Source organism: Dermacentor andersoni, chromosome 4, assembly GCF_023375885.2.
Source record: "Dermacentor andersoni chromosome 4, qqDerAnde1_hic_scaffold, whole genome shotgun sequence".
NCBI classification, from domain to species: Eukaryota; Metazoa; Arthropoda; class Arachnida; order Ixodida; family Ixodidae; genus Dermacentor; species Dermacentor andersoni.
Window position 1 is genome coordinate 70,865,416 of NC_092817.1, and position 16,170 is coordinate 70,881,585.

Below are 16,170 nucleotides of genomic sequence, written 5' to 3' on the forward strand. Positions count from 1 at the left end.
AGCCGTCAATGCGTGCGGTAACGCGTGTTACACGGAGCGAGATAACGCGAGGATTAGATAACTCGACACGACGTTTATTTACCCCGTCTGCTCCGCGCCACGCGCTTCTCGGCGTCAGGCGCTCCGTGCTTCGTCGATGCTGCGTACGCTCCCTTTAAAGTCGCAGTGCCGATGGAAGTTAACGATGCACCCTGTCCAACCAGTTTCTTCGCGCGTGGAAACGTGCAGGCTGGCTTCGCTAAAACGGGAGAGTCTATTCGAGGAGTGTGGTGGAGAAAGAACCCCTACGCGAATGAAACTGACCCCCGTGTCTGTAGTTCTTTCAGATATATTATTTAAAAATTAAATTCTGGGGGTATTACTTGCCAGTACCACGATATTATGTGGCACGCCGTACGCCGTAACGCGGGCCTGCAGATCCTCGAACGTGCACCCAAGTCTAAGCACCACAAGCGTTATTGCATTTCTCCGCCATCAAAATGCGGCTGCCATGGTTAAAATCCAACCCGCAAGTTATACCTCAGCATCCCAACGCCGTAGCAACTGGGCTATCGCGAAGGGTCGTATAGTCTAATCGCCATTGCGTTTGACGTAACCAATAAGCACAATTTAAGCGTGATAACCATATGCCGAACATTAAGTAGTCTTAGCAGGCGAGGTGTCGCTTAGAAGGCTGAGGGCAGCGTTGAGATATCTCTAAAGATTTGTGTCCGACAGGGAATCTTATACGTGAGTACGTTTATAGGCTCCCAGCGTCACCAGAGAACAAGTGCCAGCGTGTTTGCGAGCCTCATCCTGTTTTCTTTTTTCTTCTAGAAAACGACAATGCAAAAGCTATTAGCTTGTCGAATATGTCTCAGCGCGTCTCAGAATTTGCTGGGCGAAAAATGTGCCAACATCGGCGTATCGAAGAATTCACTGTTTAAATAACCACTCACAATGAAACAACTCGTAATATTCCAGGTAAGGGTATATTCAAGTGGAATTCACAGAAAAGTAGTGCGACTACTGCAAGCCCTCTTTAATTCCTAAAGCGTTTTCATTTTCAATTCCATGTTCCTTTAATTTTTAAAGCAATAAATAGCGCATATTCTCGGAAGCCAAACGAGTTAACAGACCGCAAGAAAGGAAAATTTATTCATGGTATTGCGCCAAGATGCCACTTTGCTGAAATACTTCCATCAGGACGTCGAACAAGTGGAGGATCCTTCGTAATAAATTCGAAAAATTTAGAGCTCATTGTCGCCCTGTCGTAGTCAACACTGATTGGTTCGCTACAGTCAGACAAGTTGTGGCACGATGTCGCGAATTTATATTTTTACTAAATTTTGACTAATTAACCTGTCACTGATACCCTAATTTTGCCGAGTGCATGATGTGCATGCGCTGTTGCGGGTGAAAATGCGGGCAACGTTGTAAACGGGCAACGTTGCGAGCAACGGTTTAAAGTGCGCGGTTTAATTACTGCAGGCAGCTTTAATCCTTAATGCAACTGCTCGAAAGAAACAGCTTCGTTATAAATTGGGCTGTGCTGTTGCAAGACCACACAAAGCTGTTCTTTTTTTAAATCCGGAGCAGATTTCTTGCTAATGGTGCAAATGCCCCTGTGAGTACTGCTCCTGCGTAAATGTACTCGTTCGCAGCTTCTAAAGGCCTGACCGCCGTTTGTGAACGTTCTTTTTTGACGGCGGGGTAGAAAATTAGCTTACTTTCTGGCGCGTAATCTTAAAACAAGCCCTCAGACTTCGCAGATCAAGCGCCGAGTCATTCCCCGCAAATTATCCAAACACAGCGTTGTCACGTGCATGACTTTTCATATAGGGAATTCGTGCTGACGGCAGAGGCTGCTTTTCCCAGTGGTAGCTGTCTCAGCCAAGACATGAATAACTCGTTCATTTTCTTCTTTAGTCATTCACTAAGGTGAGGTGCGCCCCTATGCCCCCTACCCCTCTCTCTGGGAATGACCCGGTGTGAAACCACAGAGATCGGTCGGTAAACAATAAATGAATGAATGAATGAATGAATGAATCCTTCAGTCGATCAATCAATAGAATGGTGATCGTTCCGAGCAGGAGCCGATGGGTGGCCGAGTCCGGCATGGCGAGTCACTGGAAGAACCTGCTGGTGGAGCGGAGTCAGCGCACGTCGGGCGGCGCCGGCGGCTCGTCGCAGTCGGCGCAGTCGATGAGCACCGCGTCGCCCCTGCAGCTGCAGGACGTGGCAGCCGTGCTGCAGCTCCTCGTGGTCGGCGCCTGCGCCTCGCTGCCCGTGCTCGTCGCGGAGGTCGCCATCCACCGCCGCTGTGCCACCCGTCGCCGATGTTGCTGCTGCAGCTTCGGCGGGCCCGCAGGCCGCACGAGCCTGCCGGCGACAAGGCGCGCGCAGTGGCGAAGCGGGTTGCTCTGATCCGGTGACGAAGGACGAGCCCGCTATGCGCGCTGTGGCCGCGCCATTTCTATCCGCTGGAGCGCGCCGCTTGCTACATTACCTGTCGTTAGCTGATTACGCTCGGAACACGTGCGCAGTCTTGCATAGCACCTGTGTAGCGCACTAGCGGCTCGCGGCTTGCACCAATCTTAGTAGTCTGGGGGCCCTAGACATAGTGGCTCCACAGCCCGTTAAATGCTCCCGACTTGCACACCGCTCCACGTATAGTTCGTAGAGCGTAGAGAGCATCACATGGAGGTGAAGAAAATGTGTATGAACTTTGCAAGCGCATTCGGAAAAAGAATTTATGTTTCTTGGCAACTTTCGCTAGAACCTTTTGCAGATGCTCAATAATAGCGTCTGTAATTACGAACGCTGCGCTGTTAAGCTATCAGCCGCGATAGCTTAGTGGATATGGCGTTGCGTTACGGAGGTCAAGGCCGCGAGCTTGATCTCGACCGCGGCGGCCGCAGTTCGATGAGGGCAAAATGCAAGAACGCTCTCATAGCTATCTTTAGGTGCACGTTAAGAAAGCTGTGGTGGTCAAAATCGATCCGGAGTGCCCCAATATACGGCATGCCTCATGGTCAGAATGCGGTCCTGGCACGTAAAACCCAAGAATTTAACTTTACGTTAGTGGGCAACCACACTGAGTGTGGCTTTTCCGTTTACTATTCCATATGAGGAGAGCAGTTAGTAGTTATTAAAACTACACACGTAGAGCCTGCGAGTCGCACCGTGTGGAGCGTTCAGATGACGTCGCAAGGCAGCAGCCTGCCCAGAAGTCTTCAGGTATGTGCAGTGCTTCTACCAACTGTAAATGTTTGCTTTAGCGGCAGCATTGCCTTACAAGAAAAAGTTCTAATCATAAACGCTACTTCGGCGCCGCCATGTTCTTAGCTTCCGTTGTAGATTGCACAGCCGGTAACATATTTTGCTTAGCATGCAAGCTTTCTGCCTAGCCGTTATGTAGATATCACTGGACCCGCTGCTTGTCGTGCGATACCCGATAGTTTGTCAATACTATTTCCCCAGTGAAGTAGCACCGTACGAGTGTTTGCAAGTTAACCTGAACTCCTACCACCATACACCCCAACAATCCCTTCCCCCTTAAAGAAAAAGAGAAAGCGCCGTGTGGAAAACATTTAAATTGTCCTTCCCAGCTTCGTCTCATGTGCGACACACACTGCAAGCGTCTGATGAAAAACTTGAAAATAAACGGGTGCCCACGCTTACAGTTCTTTTGTCTTCTTTTCTAGTTATGGACATTCGCGTGTAAAGAACGCTGACGCTTCACACAATCATGCTAAGAAGAGACGTACCCCGAAGTTATATATCGCCGGTGCGAGCACTGCCCATTCCTACTCCTGCACTGGCAATTTTCCACTCGTTCGATCATTAAAAGCTGTTGGTCTTGCCCAGCAGCTGAACAAGGAAGTTTCTTGTTATTCTTTCTATATTGCTCACAGCGAACATACCTGCCGATAACGCGTAAATAGTGAAACAGAGGTAGCCATCGAGTCTTTTCCTACAGAAACACTTTTTTGGATACACTTCTCGACACTTCATTAAAGAGCGCTCTCTCTCTCTCTCTCTCTCTCTCTCGAAAAACAGTTAGGTAAAGTGTTGGGTACAAATAGCAGCGCAGAAAGCAAAAAGTATCAGTGCTTAGCAAACTTTAACTATTTGTTTTCATTTCGACATTGGTTAAAGCATGACGCTTTCACGACATTGCAGCTCAGCGTTTGGTGCGAGAGTATGTACAAGGCTCCTTTTCCCTATTTTTTATGTTACGCTGCAACTTCTGAGGGTATCTTTGTCCCACAACGATAATCGTCATTATGCTGCGCGCCTTTCCATTCTATTCTTACCGCTGTGCACCCGGTACTTCCAAGTAACGAACGGCACACGCGTTATTAGCATGACATAGCGTTCATGACAGGAAAGTAACAAGCGCAGAGTTTTGAAAACAGAAACGAAAGCAAGACAAGTGATTAGTGTTGCGGTGACAAAAATATGCTCCAAAGAGTGCAAATTTTCTCGCAGACTATTCTGGGGGGGGGAGAGAGGCGCTATACTTTTGTTCGACACACAACGTGACGCGCTAAAGACCTGCGTGTAGGTTTTCATATGAAGTATACAACACAATCTGGAGAGGACTATGCTTGGCGTGTTTACAAGTATGCCTAGCCAGGTAATTTTTTTCGATATCTTGTTCAATCTATCTCGATCCCCTTCTTGTTCTACCTTATCGTAAACTTGGTTCCTAATCAACAGCAGCCAGCGTAAGCTGAACTGCATTTAAATGTCGAAGCAACGCTGTTATCGATAATGAGTAGTCACTAACGTTGAAACATTTCTTTCATCAAAACATGACAAACCTGACGTGCCAGGTACAAGGTCGGACGCATGTGTTGGAACCGGACAGCAACGCGTCTCTTTACAGCTCGGCTGCTGCTCTCGTAACTTTAAACGTGGCATCAGGAAGGGCGTCCCATCGATCACCACTCGGCTCGGGGTCACGAACACCAAGAAGGTCGCGCTTCGCAAAGTTCTTTCCTGATCGAAAGGCTCACAGTGCCCGAAATGTACATAAAATGAAACGAAAAAAGAAAGCAAGAACGCTAATGGCGGTGATCAAGCGGTTCACCATGCCCGCGGGACGAGTGGTGGTTTTAAAAGCTTGGGAAGGCTGGCTGATCGTGGCTATAGCACGTGGTGGCGAAGTTAGGGGCCGACTGACGGGTCAGCTGCAAATTTTTTTTGTTTTGTTTTTAGGACAAGAGGAACGAGCCGGAAACAAAACGCGGTGTCTCACGCGGAAGGGGAATAATGGAGACGCAAGACTTTATTTGCGGCCACCTCTCAAGACTGACCTTAAGATGTGCGCTCTAAATGCCGGCCTTGTTACCAACATACGGACGAAGAATGGGGAAATGGCATGGTGCCCAGCAGTCTGTGTGCTCGGGCGAACTAAGCAGGCGACCATTTGACTGCAAGGCAAAGTACCACGTCGCGTTTGAATCGCTGCCTCATATCGCTTTGTTGCGTGCTTCTGCAGAGAGGTATTTTTTTAGCACAAGGCCGTATGGCTTTTGTTGGCATCCTGAGAATTTTCGCAGAGGATATTTTCAGTAGATCTTCGAACAACATGGTGCTTACCTCGTAAATGTTTCTGGAGATGAAACGCTCAACATGCTGTAGCAGCACGCGTGAGCACACATTCTCGGTATAAAATGTCATACCTTAGTTACAGCACCTTCAAACCTCCCAACTATATATTTACTGCTCGCAGTGCGGATAATGTGTCGCAGCTCCAGTAGTCATGGTCAACGGAGCAGCGCATCTAATTTTTGACCGCGCGTAGAAAAAGAACGCCGTGGGTTAAAGGGGCATAATTTGTCAGTGCTACTTCACCATACATTGTCCCATAATTTGTCTCTGGTGCCGGAAAAAAATGCTTAGGGGAGTTTTAGAACTCTTATGGCGTCATGTACTTAGTGGTACTGAACACCTTCATGCATGCGTGCACTGTGCACAGGAGCAAGTTGCGTGTCAGAAAGGCACATGCCGCTCATATATGTAACACACAACACCGCGTGTTACAACGCCGAGTTTAGACTAAAGTCGCAGTAGACGCTCCACTAGCGTTGGTCGCAATGAACAGATTGCGCGAATTTGTCGAAAGAGTTGCCGATCCGGGAGTTTGTTTCGGTTCGCCCCCACGCACTGAAATAGCGCATGTTATAAAGGAAACTTGCAATAGCGTTGTGAACACTGCGTAACAAAGTGCGTTGAAATGTGGTCGCCCCATTATGGGCACTTATAACTTCTTGGCAGTGCCCCGATGTCCGATGTCGTGAGCAGTGTCATATGATGCGTAGTCCTTGTAGGCTATAGCAGAAACATCGCTCTACTTACAATTCCGCAGTCGCTGCTGCAGTTTCTATAGAACGCGCACCATGGTTTATGTAGACGCCACTGATATGCGTTCTTTCGTAGACCTTTTCCTTGGAGATGGCTTACAATTAAGCTCGCGCATTGGATATAGAAATAAAGTTTAAGATCATAGAGGTCGCTTTGAGGCATATTTGACAGCTACTCTAGCAACACCGGGGAAACGGCAAGGAAAAAATAAATGGAACTTCTTCATTGAAAGCACCCTAACGGCAAATTCGACCCATCATGTCAGAACGCCCTGCTTTGCAGTGCTGCAAAAAATCGTTAAAGCTTTAAAGCTGTATTAATCAAATGACTTAATTTAATATAGATTAATCTATCTTAGTTATCGCCAGTAGAGCCTGCTTATGCTTCCAATAAACCTTATTTACCTTTTTAGACGATGTCTTTAACGCGGCCAGAGCGTTTGAAATGTTCATGCGAATGTGCCATAAGTAAAAATAGGCGACTCTTTTACTAATGACAAATTGGAAAACGTTTTGCACGCGCTGAGCGAGATAACATGCAAAACGTTGAATAATATGTTGGTGGAGAAATAAGGAGCACGGCTAACCCGGATGCATATTATGTTCCTTTAATATATATTGTAAAACGGTATAGGGCACAACCTTCTAAAAACGACGAAAACACGTCCGTTAAATAACCTTCAACAAGTGTTCGATCTAGTAAGAAAGCTCGGTCAGCTGTTAAGTCACGTGACTTCCTTGAGGAGGGGCTCCCGATCTTGGGAACGCTGGCGATGGACTGCAATGTAGATGCACAGTGCAATTATCTGGAACATGGAATAAGTAGAAAAAAATTAGGCACGAATATATGCGGCTAGTTGTAACCCATTTGACTAACACTTCTAGCGGGCACTACAACATCCAATATTTAACAATGTGTCAACTATCATTGCGATTCTGAGGCGCAGTTTAAGTACTGCTGCATGCCCCGGATGATCCTGGAAGGCCCGTTCAGCTTTAGCTGTGAGGTGTTCACACGAGTGCCGTTGATCCAATTGTCTGACAGACAAACCGCCCCCGCCGCACCACAAAAAAGTCACGCCGGTATTTTCTCGTTTGTGGTCATAAGGGTAAGCAGTCTAATTGTGGAATTTCGGCGAAAGTGAACATCCGCATTGAACTGCCATAGCGAAACGACACAAATTCTCATGTAACAGCAAACAAGCAAATGGCAAGCGACGTTCCCGTAATGCGCGCGCTCGTCTTGTCGCTAGCAACGTGTGCGAACTGAAGTAATATTGTGTATTGCACACACACATGACATGAACCTGCTTAGTTTTATATTGCCTCAATTTTAAAGTTTCCCTGCTACTGCAGATGACACCAAGGCGTGCACTACACAAGCGAATACAGACATGACATTTCCGACTTCATTTCTTGCTTTCAGCGAAGGTCCTGGACTTCAGTATCCTAGAATATAGGCTGACAAGCCTCAGGGCGCGCTGAGTGATTTAATATGATCGCTTTTCTATGACCCAGTTTCGGTTTCGTTTACCGGATGGCGAATGTGTCACGACGTCATGACACAGGAGGTGGTCACGTGGGAGCAGTACATCGAGACTACGGTGATCGCGACGTTTTGGCACTAGCTCCCGCTCGCTCGGTCGTCTGCTATGCTGCCATTCGTGGCGTGGCCCGATGTACCAGCACAGCAAACCACAGAAAAACCAGTCGGAGCGAGTGCCAAACGTCGCGATGTCCTGTTCCCACGTGACCATCTTCTGTTGCATGACGTCATGACACACACACCTCATGAGGAACGAAGTCTAGGGCCTCCGTTAAAGAAAGAAAGTCGAAAATGCCATGTCAGTTTTCCTTCACGATGCCATTATAACGCAACTCAAAGCTAATCGAAAGCGGAAACTAGCAGCTATCGCAGGTCTTCTCATACACACATCGAGCTTTTGTGAATGCTTACAAGTAACAGTTCGTTTCCCAGAAGGACCATGGTGCCCATCCGGTATCCCACGGAGTCCAGGAGGTATCCCCCCAGCGTGGGTCCAACGAATGCTCTGCATGATACAAGTTGAGCGAAGATACCGATTGCACTCGGCCCGCTACTTCTATATACTCAGCCTTGTGCTCGCTTATGTTGATGAACAGCCAAGGCTCACGAAACGACAAATACAGTGAGCGAAAAGCAAATGGTGCATAGTGGGCATTTGAAGTGTTTCCGCTAGACTCGTATTTTTATCGAAACATAGCAATTTAACAGTAACAAACTTCTCCGTAGTTGAGACTTTCAAGATTGTGTTCTTGCATTGTATATTACGCATTATGTTGCATTTTAGTAGCGAAGCGTGAAATGATTGGAGCACGCACAATTATTTTTTTATCCTCTCTGCATATATATATATATATATATATATATATGCAAGAAAGGTGAAACGGCCCATGTATCATCCATGCCTATGGATCCTCAGAGCATCACGACACAGACAGGAAACTTGAAGAAGGCAGACTGGGTAATTTCTAAAAAAAAAACAAGATTATTTAACCTATTCAATGCTAATAACGACAAAACGAGTAATCAATCTATGAGAAAGCATCCATCATCGGCCAGCCGCGTAACAGAACGCTTTCCTGATTGAAATCGCGGCGAATGACGTAGTTCTCGCACGTACCCCATTGAATGAGACACAGTGAATACAGAAGAAACCAGGCCATACGTAGACAGGTCATCCGGAAATCCTCGTTTTCTAGAGCCAGAGAAAAGAAAAAGCCGAATAATTAAACGTGTATTTTTTCCGCAGAACCATAAACAATACACGTCGTTGCAAAAGTCTTTCCCTGATACCTCAGACTTAATAACTATTAACTTCGCTTGACTAATATATTCATTTAGCGTTCTTTGATGATCGAAAACTCGGGATTTTGGCAAACAAAGCTTCACAACTCGACCGCTCCCAAGCCTTGCTAAACTTCACAGGAAGATTGGTTAAAGAATTCAAAATAAGCCAATATTTTCACAGCACTGTTAGCGTACAACCAAACACCGATTGTCGCGTGAGATACTCACAAAGTGTCCCGGAATGATCCGACAAAAGAGGCAACAATGGTACCGCCAGAGCCAAGGCCGAACAACCCGAGGGCCAGCATCACGGTCCAGATAGCTCTGAAACATTACCGAGTGGGACGACACACGAATGATTGGAACGCATCTCGATCTAACCACGGTCGTATGTATGTGCTACTGACACACACACACGCACGCACATCAGCAGGGTGTTTCAGAAATTGCTGGTTAAAATATCCCCAAACCTTAACCACAGCCTCCTTCATTCGTTAAAGCATGCTAAGAACAAAACCTGTAATATATATTTTTTCTCAGCTGTAATGTCACATATGACATGCGCATTTAAGCCTTATCACCAATACAGCAATTTTCAACTCCTGAGAAGAAATACGTGTGAAAAACAACGAGTTCTCACCTTGTCGCTTCGTCAGCATCTATAATTTTTTTTTCTTGTTTTTGACGACTGGAGCTTCGACAGTACCCACTAATTAGCACATTGTTCAACGGCGTTCTTATCTTCCAAATGTGGTCGGAATAACGGAAGCTGAATGGCACCGTACTATAGACAGGAAGAGCTTCTGTCGGGAAGTGCAAAATAAAACTAATTAAGGCCTCTAACAATACGCAGGCGAGAGTGCACAACCGAATTCGGCACCCTCCAATGTGCTACTGTGATTTAAGTGAGTACTGGAAACGTGCTGGCAGAATTCATCAGTCATCGCAATTAACAATTCATTTTTGTGGATGGCCATAGTGCAGAAGGAAACAAGTTTGCAAACCCAGTGGAAGGTCTAGTCTTTGCAAGGTGTGTTCGGCGCCGCTTTCGCGTCGTGGTTCACAATAGCATTTCCGATAGTTTTCTACGAAGTTGATTTTGAATGTAATGGAATTCTACATTAGACCAATATATATACATATATATTTGTTTGTCTCTCTCGTTCTCTCTCTATGGAAAAAAAAGACATGCCCACTGTATAGCTTCAGTTCTATTACAACAGCACTGTATAATACGACAGACATCTTTAAGGTGATACGCACGTGGGAAACGGAAGGAAAGGGGCAGGTCCGATCAGTACCAGGCTGGTGCACAACAGAAGACAGGCCAAAACGCAAAGCTCCTTGGTGCGGACCTGCAAATAGGAACCGCACGATTTAGCAGACCGGTGTGCGCGGAGAAATTACTTCCGTTGGTTGCAAAGTCTAAAATACACTCTTGACATTCTATAACGCCTTCTACTAATACAAGGGCATGAAAACTACTCGGTGGGTTGTTTTTGAAAGTAATTTAGCGCAGATGACTGTTCAGAGTGACGAAAAGCGATGAAAGTGCGGCACATCATTGAATTCTTCCGCTTTCCTTGCGGACACTGCGTGCCGTGACTCTGCCCTTGTTTAAAAACATGCAGCTTCTGTATACAGTTGGCTGTACTAAATATTTAAATACACCATTTTTTTACAAACGTTACAACTATGGCCCAAGCAGGAGGGACGATGTAACACCCTTCATGCACCCTCAATGAAAGACGATTCATTATGAATAGGTTCAGTATTTGAATTCGTACGCATTTATGTGAGCTTGCGGTATTATTTTTTACGTGCTTTACTCTTCGCTGGCATTTCTTTTTTTCATGCCAGGACTGTACAGATAAAGATTGTTTTGGTAACGTGTGCTATGACTGGATGCTCGCATGTTGCTGATACAGCGCGTTTTGGTTATACATATATAGCAGGCTACGCCTGAGTTAAGTGATGTTCAATTCCGCGCTATTCTTTATTACTGCTATTCCCCCTTTTTTGTTTCCTTTTTTCCTTACATTCCTTAGTCACTGGAGTTTATTTTTGACGAGTGGGATAGCCGTGCCTTCATTTGCCCATTCTCTCATGGTCTCATTTAATAAGCAACAACAGGATTAAGTTTGCACAACAATATCTCAAAAAAGAACGCACATATATTCAAGCGGCATCTAAACCTCAACAAGTCAATCTTATTAAGCCTGCAGCGAAACAAGCCTTCCTCTATAGCACTTGGGGGTCTCAAACACGGATAACACCTAGTTAACCCTTTCTCTCCTCCCTTCACTCTTGCACTAAGCAATCTGCACAAACTACTAAAACTACTACCCTAATTTACTTTCTTGAAACGTGTGACTCGAGCGGGTGACAAGACGCAGAGGTGCTGCGCAGACACCGCGAATGAAATGATCAAGGATACGCCGTGGTTCTCTGTCAACTGGGCTTACAATTGCTCGTTTAACTATGGATCGTAACTGCATGTTTTAAAACATTGATTTGGGAATGTAGCCATTCTCTCGCCATTGTCTGCGGTGGTACTAGGATTCACCACTCAGATGTCAAGTTTCGTTATTACTTATTAACTGCGACAAAATAAAAATTTTGACCGCTACAAAGTCTGTTGTCCCAGAATAGTAGCTCAAAAGAAACATTTCGTCAAGCGAAAAATATAGACAGACAACTATTTCGCTGCTCGTCAACAGGCCGTAACGGCATGACGCGTTGTCCTACGTGGATCGGTGGGCACTTGCAAAACGGACGTGTCTAGCTGCAATAATTGCTATCCTTAAGGATCTCAATATACCCAATGTATGCAACCACTTCCTCCAGTTGTGACGAGCATAATCAGGAAATAGAGAAGAAAAAGAAAGCTCACCGTTTTGTCAGCCACCTTTCCCCAAATCCAGGCAGTGCAGGCGTAAACAGTGCCATTGAGCACGAACACCATGCCAACCATGTACGGTTCCAAATTGAACTGTAATGATCGTATAGCACAAAATTTCACCCGTCTTTATAACTGGCACGAAATGGCACACAGTGGCATTATTTTACTTGATAACAAGTTTTCTAGCCAATGTGTGTCATAGTCAAAGGCATATGTGCTTGCGGCGAACAGCACGCTCCGATCGTTCTGCAGTGTCAACCAGCCTCTAGTGCTACCACGCCCACAATGGTCTCGAACCAATCCTGGGGTACCAACACATACTTCGTGGTTTGCGACTTAGGAGAGGCGCCTGTGGAAACACACAGGAGGCAGACTTAATCCACTGAAGTACTCTCGCTTATCCTATGTCCCGCAGGGCGTCCCTCTTTTAAAGAAGCCGACACTTGCACCAGTCGACGTTGCATAGTAATGCGACAATTCATCTCAACGCACCCGTGAATCTACTAAGCGTTTTAATTTTTCACACGAAGTACGCTTAAGATTTCATAGAGCTAGCCGAGAAAGCGCGGGCCGGTGAGAGCACACGCTTCTCCAAAAGTCATGCATGCCACGCGGCCACGAAAGTTGCCATTGCCGAAAGTTTTGGGCTTTGTTCGTCCTCGCTCTATTTATAACGAAGGTCGCGGATTGTTAATTTCCGACTCTAGCACTTTTAATGCGTTAGCATTAGGGGTGTCGAAGTGGGGAAAAGTGCACGTGTGTGAAGTATGGCAAGCCAGTTACGTCGTAGAGGTAAAAAGGAATGGGAGAGCTTAGAAAAGTCTCTCTCGCTCATACGCTCGTACGCAACTAACGCTAGTTTGCTCCGGATTACAGTAATTAACACTTCGCTCCTCGAAGAAGCAGCACGTGGGCCGAATAAGCTGAAAAACATTTCGTAATGGGGTGAACGCGGTTTTAATGATGGATTCGGGACCTCAAAGAGGAGCAACGGGTTATTGCTAACGCATTTCTTTCGCAGTTACCGCTAAATCGAAACAAAATTTTTAAGCGTCCTCTTTAAAAGCACACAGTTTCTCGTGACTTACCCGTGCCAATCACGGTTAAGCATCCTTAACCGTGATTTGCACGGGTAAGTCATGTGAAACTGTGTGCAACGGTAACATCTCGGCTTACATGCTTAAGGTTTCGTTGTCTACGATTGCGCAGAACGTAAGACAAGCTGAGCCGCTGTTTGGTATCAATATACCCGCCGTGGTTGCCTAGTGGCTATGGTGTTGGGCTGCTGGGAACGAGGTCGCGGGATCGTATCCCAGTCACGGCTGCCGCATTTCGCCGGGGTAAAATGCGAAAACACCCGTGTACTTAGATTTAGGCGCACGTTAAAGAACCCCAGGTGGTCCGAATTATTGTGGAGTCCCCCCACTGCGGCGTGCCTCATAATCAGATCGTGGTTTTGACACGTAAAAGGCCATAATTTTAGACACCAATGTGTTCCTTCCACCACCGCAATACTTCAGCCACAAAAGGCAAAGCAACAAGTTTTAAAATATTAAGTTGGCATTATTCGAAATCAAGCCTACAAACGATAACATAAGCCCCCTTATGTTGATAACATTAGATACGCGACAACTCGGCTCTCAGAAAGTTCTAAAAAAACTTGGACCACCGAGTGCAGATTCTGTGTTATGCATGGCCCGTGCTGCCCAATTCTCCGACGCTCTTAACAGTGTGGCAAATATTTCAGTGCTTCGCCGAGCATGAAGGGACAAAATAACCGTACCAAACAGCTAGACGCAGCTCAGGTCGTGCGTGGATTGGTCTGTACACTTTAGTGAAAAGATGCGGTCGAGAAAAAATATCTATTAGGCATACTTTCAGTGCGCCTCTTGCTGTATCTATTATTTCTTTGTTTCGTAGTTCACGAACAGTTTAGGTATACACGATGTATACAATTACACACTAGGCGGGAAACTTAAGTTCGAATTACGGAGGGACATAACCAATTTGCCCATATATCAAATTTATGGATTACACACGTACGCTATCCTACGCGTCATGGAGAAAATTTGAAAATTGACACATCACGTCTAAACGCTGGAAAGGACACCTATCTTGCACTCTACCCTCGCTTCTAAATTACTTGGACCTTAACAATTTTCACTTCTTTAATCATTCATATGAGCATATACGCAGTGACGTATACTTTGGGGGCCTCAAATACCATATAGTATATTTTTATTACTACTCTGTTCTGGAGTGTCGTTAATTGACAAGTCGGTAGTCTTGTATCTAGTGGTTTGATTAATTGTATTTAGCTGCCTTGCATCTAGTTATTCTGTATATTTTTCTTCCTACTATATGCAGTGCTGTGATTCAGAGATTTTGTGTTCAATCGCATTTATCTAATATTCAGGTTCCAATTTCCCAAAAAATTGTTTTCATTGTTAATACACAGATTGTAATGTATTCATTCAAATATTTTTTTCGAACTTGGTATTACTTGTATGTTTCTTATTTTCCAGTGTGTAATAACCTTATTGTAATACGCTATCTGACAACGTGCTGTTTTTTTTTTTTTTTTTTATTAAGTGCTGTTACCGCTTCGAAATCTCTACGGGGCTGTGAACCAGTCAAGCTGTTCTAAAACAGTATTTTTTTTATCAGTCCTTTCTGTATCTTACCAGAATGAAAATCTGATTTGATTATAAAGGCTATCCCGAAGAATACTTTGAAGAGGAAACGTACCGGTCTGAGATGAGGCTCAAGGACGGCCGCGTTGTAACCGATGATCACGAACGTGCAGAATACGCAGTACGCGTCTAGGAGAACGCTGGTGTTGCACCAGAACTTGAGCATGTCTCCCGTCTTCTGGCCCACCTCGTTAGGCCCCTCTGTATTGCATAGGATATATGCCTGATGAGTTGATGAACAGCTATGCACATTCAAGGCACTGACCGCTTGTAATCTACTCTTAGCCTGCGCGCTGGCGACTTGTGTGAAGCACGAAATCGCACATGTACAGCCGGCCAGATACTCAGCTGGATCACGCGAGCGTCGCATTTTCTGCTTTCCAGAGCGTTACGATGGAGCGAGCTTGAGAAAGGGTCAAGGTTGAGTTCACGCTCACAAAGCTTGTGTAGATTGGAGAGCCACATTATACTAGGTTGTTCCAATCCTATAAGGCGCTCGCATATATACAGAAAGTCGGGGCTCGTTCGAGCCGGCTGAATATTTGGTCGACAGTACATCGATGCTGAGATAGTGCTGTTCATAGCCACAAAGACTCCCGCGTTGTAGGGGCCCACAATTTGTAAGCAGCAGAAGTAGATTACGCGTTTTTATTTTCACGACTAAGAGTATTCATATCATAATGTAAATTTTGGCAAATCGCTCATGCTTTTAATCCTGTTGGGTGAAATTAATAAAAACTAACCTCAGTAAAGGATGTGAAAGATAACAGTACCAAAATAACATGATTCTCCTACTCCACCGGGTGCGAAAAATTTGTATACTGGGAGCAAGCAATGGCCTCGTGTCCACTCCTACACTATGAATGAAGGCCATAGTCGCTGCTCAGCTCCCCATTGTATTGACAACGTTGGTCGAAGGTCTTGACATTCAAGTTTTATAGCTCATACGAATTCACATCTATGCACTGGAAAGCTGTCGTAATGTTTTACCGCGCACGAAATATTTTGCAAGTATCTCAAAAATTAGAAATCAAGAAACAGGGTTGACGAACGATATATGAAAACAAAGATGCATGGACATTGCTAGCGAATGCTTCATCGCGACCTTACCATTCTGTTTGAAAAGAATCTGATGCCGAAGTGTATTGTAGTAGTACACTCACATAGCGTACGAATAAAGTCTGCTGTTTGTATTTCATATTTACCGAGAACAAAAAGAAACAAATATGGCATTTTTTAACGTCTTGTAGCCGATTGTTTTTTCCAGAAGGTTAACAACTCCCTGGGGTCAGCTTGTCTGCGCATGCACAATGAAGATACACCCGTGCCGCGTGCTTCACAGGGACTTCTAAACTTCGCAAAGCCATGTGTGCGCACGGAGCGTGCAGGTGC

General features: G+C 45.5%; 1 protein-coding gene across 1 annotated transcript in view; it reads right to left on the minus strand.

The window, feature by feature from the left end:
* Nucleotides 1–6,945: 6,945 nt before the first annotated feature.
* Nucleotides 6,946–16,170, minus strand: part of LOC126536285 (MFS-type transporter SLC18B1-like) — a 31,279-nt gene continuing 22,054 nt past the window's right edge. The window contains exons 8-14 of the mRNA XM_050183187.3: nt 14,834–14,979; nt 12,077–12,175; nt 10,447–10,538; nt 9,412–9,507; nt 9,017–9,091; nt 8,311–8,404; nt 6,946–7,159 (exon numbers count right to left, since the gene is read on the minus strand). Coding sequence (XP_050039144.2) covers nt 7,079–7,159; nt 8,311–8,404; nt 9,017–9,091; nt 9,412–9,507; nt 10,447–10,538; nt 12,077–12,175; nt 14,834–14,979 — 683 coding nt within the window. The 3' untranslated portion in view covers nt 6,946–7,078. The remainder of the gene's footprint in view (nt 7,160–8,310; nt 8,405–9,016; nt 9,092–9,411; nt 9,508–10,446; nt 10,539–12,076; nt 12,176–14,833; nt 14,980–16,170) is intronic.